We start from the raw sequence: 10,622 nt of genomic DNA on the forward strand, positions 1-10,622 counted from the left end.
GTGTTGATGGCTTGTGAGCAGGGCTCTTGTCCGGTTGGCATGGACTGGGGCATTTGTAGCCTCATTAGATCTGTTTGCTGGGCCAGCAGACGAGGCACTGCTGATTAGCTCTGCCCATATCCCACCCCACAGCCTCCTGTCAGCCCCATATCCCACCCGTTAGCCCCATATCCCATCCATGCACCCCCCAGCCCCCCTATCCTCTCACCTACCTCGCAGCCCAGCAGACAGCCCGGGGGGGTTAGGAGGGTGCTGATGGTCTCAAGCCACATCCAAGACAGATCCTATTGCTACAGAGCGCAGTGACCAACAAGCCACAGCAGCGTTCTGCAACCCCAAAACTGGGGGCTGGGACTTCCCTGCTTTGTATGCAGCTCCCTAAAAACCACACAGTAACTGCGGGGAAAATTAAAAAAGAAAAAGGCAGGGAGGAAGAAGCAATTAGCTGAATTTGGGATTTAATAACAGGCTTGATTAGAGCAGATAACAGCACGCCCTGAGGGCACGATTAAGCCTCAATTGGCCCAACGTAATTTCGGCAAATAAATATTAAGGGAAGTTGTAGGCAAAGTGGAGCTGGGCTGGCAGTGAGACAGAGAGGCTCGACGAGCGCTGGCAGCACGGCGTGGGGGTGGAAAAGCATGGGTGGGCAGGTGGGAGAGGTTAGGCGGGAGGCCCAGCAGGAGCTGGGCATCAGCTGGGGCGGGATTTTCGGGAAAGCATCCCTGGGACGGGCTGCGGGATCGCGGCTGGGAGCAGAGCCTCATTAATGGCTTTTCACTAGATGGCACCAGACACCAGCGCTAATGAGGGTGCGCTGGGCTGGGGGGACCCCGCTCTCCCGGGCACCACGAGGCGGCGGACCCGGCCCGGGGGCGAGCAGAGCATCCTCAGCCGGGAGCTGGGGATGGACGGCCGGAGCTTGGCGTCAGGCTGAAAGCATTGCATCACCTGGTAGGGGACAAGCGCTGCTTGGCAGGGCACAAGGTGTCCCTTGGGTGCTCTGTGCACCCTGCTAAGGCTGCAGCTTGCCCCGCGGCGCGCCCAGAGCCAGGGGACCGGGGGCCGCTGGCCACCCTCCTTGCCCTCCCTGGGTAAAACAAAGCGGAGAGCCCTGGCCTGGCTGGGGAAATCGCAGCGTCAGCCCGCAGCGTCCTCGGTGCTGTACAGCTCAGGCCTCGCTGGGGAGGAGACCCACAAAGTGCTTTTCAGGGAGGAGAGTATAAGCAGCATGGGGTGGGGACGGCTCTGTGGGACCCTGGGGCAGTGGGTGCTGCACACATGGCAGTGGTCTTGCACACAGAAATGCCACACTCTGTGTCATTCCGTGGGAATTTGCAAAAGCAGCAGATTTTAGACTTTTCCCCTATGGACTTGCTATGTATAAAGCACTATCAAAAGTCCTTCAGATGGTTTTCTTTCCCCCTCAGCTTCTCTGCAGATGAATCCAAGCCTCCTTGGCCACCAAGGATTGGTGTTTTCTCCTGTCTTGGAGGTGCAGCCCCAAGTACCACCTTGGCCAGATCCTGGCACCAGCTGGGAGCACAGCACTGTCCTCTTCAGCCCCAGCAGCAGCTGAATACCAAAGGATTGCTTAAAAATTAATCCAGTGCTTGTATTTCTCATTAAAAGTGCTAAATTGTTGGTGCACAGCCCAGAAAGTCTATTTGGATTGGCTAAGTACTCTCCCAGCTGTTTAATAAAAGCTCTTCACAAAGAGCTAAATGCAGCCACAGAGTAATTAGAGAAACTGGACAATAATTAACAGATATCCAGTAAGTTAAGGTCCGGTTAACATGGCACGGAGAATCATAGGAAGTGAAGTCTGAGCAGGAAAGGGCACAGTGAGATGCCCATCATGCCCTGGATGGAAAGTGGGGGCTCCAGGGACTGGGGCAGGGTGATGACGGGGGGCTCAGGGGCTGCATGGCACATAGGGGCAATGCCTCGGCTTTTGCTGCTCCTTGTCCTGCCCAGTTGCAAAATTGGGGGCTGCCCCAGCCTGCCCTTCACCAGAGCACAGGGTGTTTGGCTGTTGGGGGTCTTCCCCTCCCAGCGCATTCCCAGCACAGTTTGGGTTCCTGCCAGCCCCAGAAATCCCAAGGAAAGGCTCCAGGAACCTGTTGCACAAGGTGAGGAAGACATTGACCCATTGGTGGGAAATGGAGTAATTTCCTATTGCCCCAGAGCACCTAAAGAAAACAGCTTTGCCCGGGGAGGGGGGGCGTACAACGTCCTTGGGAGGGAGGAACTGATGGACCCTGAAGGCTGGCGAGATCTTTGCCATCTGAGCAAGGGCTACAGCCCCTAATCCCCACAGCCATCAAGAGTTCAGGCTCAGTCAAGCTGTCTTTGTGCTGCATGGTGCCTTTTGGCTGATGACAGGTCTGTAAGGAGTAAATTATCCTACCCTGGTGAGGCCAGCCACTTTCTTCCAGCACCAGCCTGCTTCCTACATGGCAGCAACCACCCAGAGAAGATGCTGGGGTTCAGGTGACCCTCACAGAGCTTGGGAAAGACTCACCCTCAGCTAAGCCAAAGCTCCTTTCCCCACACTAGCTTATGCCACCAGTGGGGCAGGAGCCAGGAGGGTTTGGGGCTGGGGCAGGGTTTCTTTGGGAAAACCTCAATGGATCATCCTTGGGAAGCCACAGGTAGCCCCCTGCTGATCTGGATCATGCTATAAGGTTTGGTTTGCAGGTCCATATGGAAACAAGGTACAGAGGGAAACCCATATAATGGACCCCCAGAAGGGAACACAACATGATCACCGTGATGATTTCTCCGGGAGAAGCATGCCTGGGGCAGGTTTTCTTTGGGAAAACCTCAATGGATCATCCTTGGGAAGCCACAGGTAGCCCCCTGCTGATCTGGATCATGCTATAAGGTTTGGTTTGCAGGTCCATATGGAAACAAGGTACAGAGGGAAACCCATATAATGGACCCCCAGAAGGGAACACAACATGATCACCGTGATGATTTCTCCGGGAGAAGCATGCCTGCCCAGGAGAAAGCAACTCCACCTCCAGCCTGCTTGGCAGATGAAGCCTTGGACCACCTCCCCTTGGCTTGTCCCTCAGCCCCAGGTATGGCTGCGGGGGCCAGTTGTGCAATGGAGTAATTTCTTTTTGAGCAATTGAACAATCCCATTTGCATCTTGTGCAAAAGTCTTCCGGAAAACATGACGCAACAGCAGAGAAAGATGGGACAAATATCAGCATCTGCCCAGCCCCATTCCCCACCCCCATCCTCCCCAAGGGTTTAAATGTCAGCATCCTCCAGCTCTCCACGCTCGCACCTCTCAGGCACACGGCAGCATGAAGACGGCGGCCGCCCTCCTCCTGGTAGGGATGCTCATCCTCTGGACAGAGCTGCCAACAGGTATGAGATGTCCCCGGACAAGGCACAGGGAGGAGAAGCACAGGGGCTGGGAAGGAGCCGTGTTTGCAGGGATCCTATGGCACAGGAGAGGAGAAGAGGGGGGTGTTTGCTGGGGAGCCTCTCCCCATGGCCCGCCAGCTGCCAACAGCCTGGAGCAAACAACTCCCTCCTCTTGCAGGCAGCGCCTGGACCTGCCCGCCCGTCCGCATCACCTGCGCGATGCTCAACCCGCCGAACCACTGCTACAGCGACCGGCATTGCCCGCGGTACAAGAAGTGCTGCCAGTCCTTCTGCGGGAGGAGATGCATCTCGCGCCCACCTTCCCTCCCTCTCTCCTACGGTAGGGTCTCGAGAGCCCCCCGTGCACCCACCTCCCCGGGTAGCAGAGGGGGATACGGTGACGGTGGCTGAGGGCAGGACGCTGTGCCCAGCTGCCAGAGCCCTCCGCTGTCAGGCTGGTGGGGTGACTGATGGCCAAACATGTGGGCTGAGGTTGCTCTGACCACCAGACCCAACCTGTTGCTTTCTCTCCCTTTCCCCAGCGTGAGCTCCTGCTCTCTGCATCCCCGTGGCACAGGCCAGCTGCCCATACCTCTGCTAAGGCTTGTCCTGCCCAATGTGGGCTCCCAGGAGGTGAGGAAGAGCCACCAGCTCATGCTCAGAGACCACCTCAGCTCCAGGACCACCCCGCTGACAGCTGCCATGTGGTGCTACGTGCTGCCTGCTCACCCTCTCCCCCGCCTTCCCCATTTTAACAAATAAAAGAGCTTGTCCCAGGGATGCTTGTGATGTGCGACTCCTTTCCCCACCTCCTCCCGCCTCTCTCCAGGCCCACCCTGGCACATACTCCCAACTGCTGCTTTCATCCCAGAATTTCTGCCGGGGGAAGAGGAGGAAAGCCACACAGAGTGTGGTTAGGGGCTGGCTCTGGGGAGCAAATCCTTCCAGAGGCATACAAACCCCAGGAGGAGAGGGCAATGGGACGGGGCCGGACACAGCAGGACACTCTCGGGGACTCTGGCAGGCTGCGCGGGGCCCTGCAGAGCAGCGTGTGCCCCCAGGCACACCCCAAGACAGGCAGGGCTGTGGAAGGGGACTGACCCTGCCTGCCCGGGGGGGTACGGCAGGCAGAGCCTCCCTGTGGGTACCCCACGTAGGGCACATCTGGAGGGCAGAGGAGGAAGGTTATGTAGACTCAAACCCCAAGTGGTGCTGAGCGCCTCACTGAACCTGAGCTGGGGTGGAAAATTCAGCTGAAGAAAATTGCCTGGGAAAACCTCAAGCCAGGGCACAAAACCACAGCTCTAAGGGGTACTTGTAATTTTTGTATAGCTGAGTACCGGGGCAAAAAATTCAGGAAATACTGAGAAACACCAGCAGGAGAGAGAGTGCGCAGCCTGAAGGACCTGCCCGGTGCCAGAGCAGAGCCAGGCATCGTGCCCACGTGCTGCAGGGGAAGAGCACAGCAAACAGTGCCAGCCCCACGGCAGATGCCAGGCTTGCATGTCCCATCATCATGTTCTCAAACAGACCCGACCCAGACTGGGAGAGGAGCCTGGTCTGCCTGCATACACTAGAGAGAACAGAGAGGAAAATGAGCGAATGCTGGACAACAGGAGGAAAGGAGCCTTTGGGTGGCTGGCTGGGAGGGAGGGAGGAGGCACTTTGCCTCCATCTCCTTTGACCCACAGGCAGACCCCGCAAACAGCCCAGCTCCCGGCCCCTCGCACCTCCCTGCCCGGGAGGGAGATCCTGCAGGCACTGCCTGAAAGGTGCCGGAGCTGCTGCTGCCCAAGGGCTGAGCTAATGCTCCCCATGGCCAGGCACGAGCAAGGCAACATGGAGAGCAGCATGAACTGGCCAGACATTTAAACCACCCACAAATACAGCAGGATGAAACCTCTGGCTGTGGGACTGACATCTCACATGGCCCGAGGCAGACCCTGGAAGCTCCCTGGCCAAGGCTGGGGAGAGCATCTACTAGAGCGAGTCCTTCCATGGTCACCCCTACGGAGGAACTGGAGGGAGGGAGGCACGGACTCAGAAGGAAGAAGTCCTACGATGAAAGGCCACCTCTGCTTAGCTCAGCCAAGGGAGAACACAGAGAACTGGAGAGCTCATGCAGTGCCAGGGCAGGCTGGAAACACCAGGCGATCACGCAGCGACAGGCAGAACAAGGGCTGGGAGCTCGTCAGCCAAATTCAGTGTAAAAACAAGACATTGCTTCTGACCAGTGCAGTATCCTACTGAGGGAAAAAATATCTCTGCCATCCTTACACCAGCCTACCCCTCTGAGTGGGAAGCACTGTGCCACACGAGCCATGGGGTGACAGAGGCAGAGCCCCAGCGCTCCCCAGCCGTCCCTGCACCGAGGCAGCCGGGGCTGGCACAGCGGCCAAGGGCAGAGAAGCCCTATTCCACCTCCAGCCGGCCATGAGTCACAGATCACAGCCCTCCCTCCTCCATCAGGACCAGCTATTATCAGCTATTAAGCAGGCATTTCCATACAGCTGGCTAATTTGATAATGCTGCAATTATCTTGGTTTGTTAACAAGATTAAATTGCTAATTGGTTTGATTAAGCATAGAGCTCCAGGCATTGGGTGCCTCTCAGCTTGTAGGACTCATGGCCCTGCACAGCCTGATGGTTGCCATGCCCAGTGCAGCAGCTCCTCTGCTGAGACAAGGGCAAAGCAGGAGCCCAGGAGGGGTTTATCCTCCCAAAAACTGCTGCCTGGGGCCTCAAGATCTCCATGTGATGGCCTGGATAGGACCCTCCTCCTGCCCTGAGACAGAACCAGCTTTGCCCATGCCACTGCTGTCACCCAGCTGCTGGCCCAGGCAGGCAGGAGCAGATGGCTTTGGGTCCAGAGGATGCTATGGGGACATCTGGTCTGGCCTGGTCCTGCTTCTTTCTGTTGGGAGCACTGCAGGTCATAAATCCCTGAGGCAACGCACCAGCTGCGTACATCCACCTGCAGCTGCATCAGCAAGTCCTCTGCCCTCCTCTCCCCAGACACAGGGTCCTACCACCATGCATAGCATTTCCAGCAACACCCAGCTCACCACCGCAGCTGTACTGGGGAGCTCACATCACTGTGGACCAGACTCACCTGTATCCCCCCATGCAGTCAGCACCCACCAGGGAGGAGCTGGGCAATGCACAAACACATGCACAGGGCAGGATCACCCCCTGTGGTAAGCTCCTGGCAGCGTGCTTTGACTGAAAAGCCTTTGGATCCAGGTCTCTGGGGAGGAAGGGAATTCCCCTCTGTGTCCTAGGTACGTGCCAGCAAGACAGCAGGAAAAGCAGCGAGTCCTGTGCCAGAGAGATATTTCCATGCTGGTTCTTCCCACGTCATCTGCTTCCCCAGGGCTAGAGCAGCCTGGAGATGGAGGGGTTCATTTTCTCTGCCTGGTGGCTTATGACAGCTCAGGACCTGCTGCTGTGGGACCTTCTCCTGGGACAAGCCCACCAGGTCTGCTGCTGGGAACATAGACAAACGCTGCACTCAGCTTTGGGTTAGAAACCTCCATCATGGCAGGTCACAGCAGCAGTGCCTTTGCAGGGCAGGGATCTGTTCAGCTCCTTTTGCATGTGGTGGGTCTGGCTTACTCCATCTTCCTTCAAAGCAGGGGTTTTGGGGCCAGTCACCCTTGGACCAATCCCGAAGGAAACATCCGACACTGCCCGACATCTCAGGGATGGGATCCAGAGTGGCTCCCGGGGAAGCCATCAGCACCAGGGAGCCAGCCTTGCTCCACACAGAAATGCACTTCGGTCCACCCCAAGATAGAGACAGGGCAGGGGACGGAGAACTAAGGTCTCACCCACAGCACACCCCTTGCACATCTGAACGTCTTTTTAATATTTTCTTGGAGCCTTCTCCCTGCATGTTTTATGCTCTGGCTCAGGAGACTGGGTGATTGGGGTCTGAACACAGAACAGGTCGGTGCTCAAGAGTGATGCAAGACCTTTTCAAGACATGATTCAAACCAGCCTAATAAGAATTGCTACAGCTTTGAAAAGGGAGGGTTATTTAACTAGCCTGGCCCAGGAGTGGGAAGCTGTAGTTGCAGCAGGAAGCAGCAATCACATCAGATCCAGAGGAGAAAATACCCCAGGCTGAGCAGATCCACTCGGCAGCGGCTCTGCCCCTGGTCAGGTGCTACACACAGCCCTCATCTCTTCTGCAGAGAAGCAGCAGTATTTCAGGTGGGAAAAGGAGTCAATATCGTTCTGGTCCCCGCCGTAAAAGAAATGTATATATACCTCCGCAGAAACATAAACCATCCTCACACTGCTGAAGGTCAACAGATGTATGAATTCACTCTGTTCTTTCTTCTGTGGGATGATTTATATGAACTCAGCGCCTCACCTGGACCAAGTCACTCTCCAGCTGCAGGGAGAGGGTGGTCAGGGCCAGAGTGGTCTCACACCAGCTGATGCCCTTCAGCATTTTCTTTCTGAAGACACAGGGATGCCTTTTTCCTGCTCGGGAATCTCACCATGAACATGCCCTGGCTTGCCTGGCCAGGATGCAGCGGTAACGCTTCCCGGTGCCCTCCCACCTCCCCAAACACAGCGAGGGGGAAGGCAGGGCACCAGCTCCCACTGTGCTGGGAGAGCAGAAGGGGAGCCACATCCCGGGACTGCACGGCAGAGGGAGGCTGCGTCTGCCACCGGGAAGCCTTTGGGACAGCCGGGGTGGAAGTCGTCCCTTCGGTCTGGCTCCAGCACATCACCCCGGCTGTGCACCGCACCCAGCCCTCTGCGTGGCGGGGAGCCCCAGAGCAGCGGGGTCTGGCAAGGGATGGGACCGTGGCTGAGGGATGCCAGAGCAGCCTGCTGCGATTTCTCTCCTGCCTACAGTGCTGCCAAGGCTTCAAGCTGCTTGTGACGGAGCCCTTCGGTCTGGCGCAGAAACGGCTCTGCATGCCCCATGACGGCCAAGAGGCAGCAGAGCTGTGCCAAGCCGCTTGGCTCCATCCCCGCTTCATCCCACCAGGAATCCTCACCAGGCTGCTCTCTGCTGCAGCCACACAAGGTTGCACATCCAGGAAGCCTGTCAGATGCTGGCAGGACCTCCCTGAGCCAGGGAACCAAAAGGAAAGGAAAGCAAAAAACCGAGGCGCTGGCAGCACCCTGTAGCTGGGGGAGATCCCTGCATGCCAGCAGTCCCTTGCCCCCACACAGAAAGCGAGCAGAGGAGACAGAAACCTCTTTCCTCTGCAGTAAGCCACGCCGCATGAAGGCATGTGGGGAGAGCTCAGCAGGAGGCTGGGCAGCGGTGCAGGCAGGGCAGCGGTGCAGGCAGGGCTGGGGCTGCCAGGCTCCCTCTCCCATGGCCTCTGCAGCCTCAGCTCCAGGGGGCCCTCTCCAGCCTCAGCTCCAGGGCCAGACCCACAGTTCCTCAGACAGGCTGATGTCTGCGTTCAGCCACGCAGCCGGGATGTTACACAAATAACAGCCCTGGCACAGGCTGGCGAAGCACTTGAAGACTCGCACGGAGCAGTTTGCAGAGAGCAAAGCACCTCCCGTAGGCACCTGCCCTGCAACAGCCCCTGCTCAGGGGCTGAACTGCAGCACAGATCCCAACTCGTGGCCCACAGCCATGCTCTGGGCAAGATCAGGGTCATACACTCACCATCACCCCCAAATCCATCAGCACAGGCACCAGGGTACCTCCACACTCCCTCCCAAATGGGAGCACTCACCTGCAGCAAGACCCTCCCAGCTGAAACCAGTGCCACCCCACAGCAAAGCACTGGGGAAGAGGAGGGTGGGCTTATTTATGCTATAGGGCAACCCAGGTGAGCTCCTGCCACTCCCTGGCTCCAGCTGCGGAGGCAAAGCCATTTCCCAACTCCTTGCTGTCCCGGCACCAGCTCCCCGTTAGTGCCGGTGGCATCGCACGGAGGAATTCCTGCGTCTCCAGCCCTGCCTGTGCTGAGGCCCCCACAGAGGCTCCTTTCCCCGACAGCTATGTAGGTTAATAACATGCAATGTGGTGGCAAGACACAGGGAACCGCAAAGCTATGTCAACATTTAGCTTTTACACATTTGTCTAATTACAGAGCAACCTGTGATTCCCTCCGATGGAGGCACGGCGGCTTCGCCCCTCTCCCTCCCCTTCTGGATGTTCCGGCTTCGGATGGGATAAACGTCAGCTCATTATTTCTGGAGTTTGCTGGTTGCAAACGGTCTGTCCCAAAATGCTATTCCCAGGCACTGGATGTCAGAAATCATTATACTAAAAAAAGCTTCATGAATGATTCATGAAGCTGGGTTTCACAGTAATCGGGGAGAGATGGGCAAAGGCAGCGCGGACCGCTGTGTCGTGTTCTTGCACAGGCAGGCAAAGGGAGCAAGGCACAAACCAGAGATACAGTGCAAACCAGAGAAACACGCTGGTCCCAACACGATTGGAGCCTGACCGAGCGGAGACCAAAAGCAGGCAGTGGGCCCAAATACCTTTCAGCTTCAGGAGCTCCTGTGACTTGATGACGTTCGTGAGCCCGGGGGCAGCCTGCTGCTGCTCCGAGCAGCCTCAGAGATGCTCTGAGGTCTACATTAGCCCGGTCTCCGGCACGGGGCTGGGCCAGCGCTCGGGACTCACGCACTGACTCCCTGGCTCTGTGCGCTGTGGCCACTAAAATTAGAAAAACGTTTTTCTGAAATGTCATCGGGAAGCTCCTTCCAGGGCCCAGGCAAACGGGGCTTCAGCCTGGATGCCACGCTGCATCCCAGCATGGGCTGTCCACCAACGGGTATTTTCTTGGGATGCAAATGCTTCTTCCACTGCTCTGAGACTTTGGAAAGAAGGTAGGTATGTCCTCTCTTTGTACCTGAATCTACCTAAAAAGGCAAGCCCTGAACTCTGTAAATCAATGAAAGAGTGAGGGGTGCCCTCAACATGGCAACATTGGTGGAAGGAGGCGATGAGGAGTGGGATCCTGTGTGTATTTTGCAGGAGCCAGTGCCCCTGCCTCTCCCAACCAGCCCGGCTCAGCCAGCGAGCTCTCGCCCTTGGGTCTGCCCCGGCATCCCTGGCTGCTCCTCTGCCACTTGCTCAAAGACTCCTGGGAAAAAAACCGCAAAACTACAAAAATACGGTGACAAGCAGCCAGACCAGCTGTACAGCAGGGAAAAGTCCACAGCTGGCATTGCAAAACCTGGGCTCTGACATGAAGACAGCGGCGATTCTCCGTGCAGCAGCGGGGGAGCCGTCAGACAACCCT

At 57.2% G+C, this 10,622-nt stretch overlaps 1 protein-coding gene across 1 annotated transcript in view; it reads left to right on the forward strand.

The window, feature by feature from the left end:
- Positions 1-3,317: 3,317 nt before the first annotated feature.
- The window catches only part of LOC104623470 (waprin-Enh1-like), a 9,936-nt gene continuing 2,631 nt past the window's right edge, over positions 3,318-10,622 (forward strand). The window contains exons 1-2 of the mRNA XM_010290566.1: positions 3,318-3,381; positions 3,560-3,721. Of these exons, the coding sequence (XP_010288868.1) occupies positions 3,318-3,381; positions 3,560-3,721 (226 nt within the window). The remainder of the gene's footprint in view (positions 3,382-3,559; positions 3,722-10,622) is intronic.

This window comes from Phaethon lepturus, unplaced genomic scaffold, assembly GCF_000687285.1.
Source record: "Phaethon lepturus isolate BGI_N335 unplaced genomic scaffold, ASM68728v1 scaffold38977, whole genome shotgun sequence".
Taxonomy (NCBI): Eukaryota; Metazoa; Chordata; class Aves; order Phaethontiformes; family Phaethontidae; genus Phaethon; species Phaethon lepturus.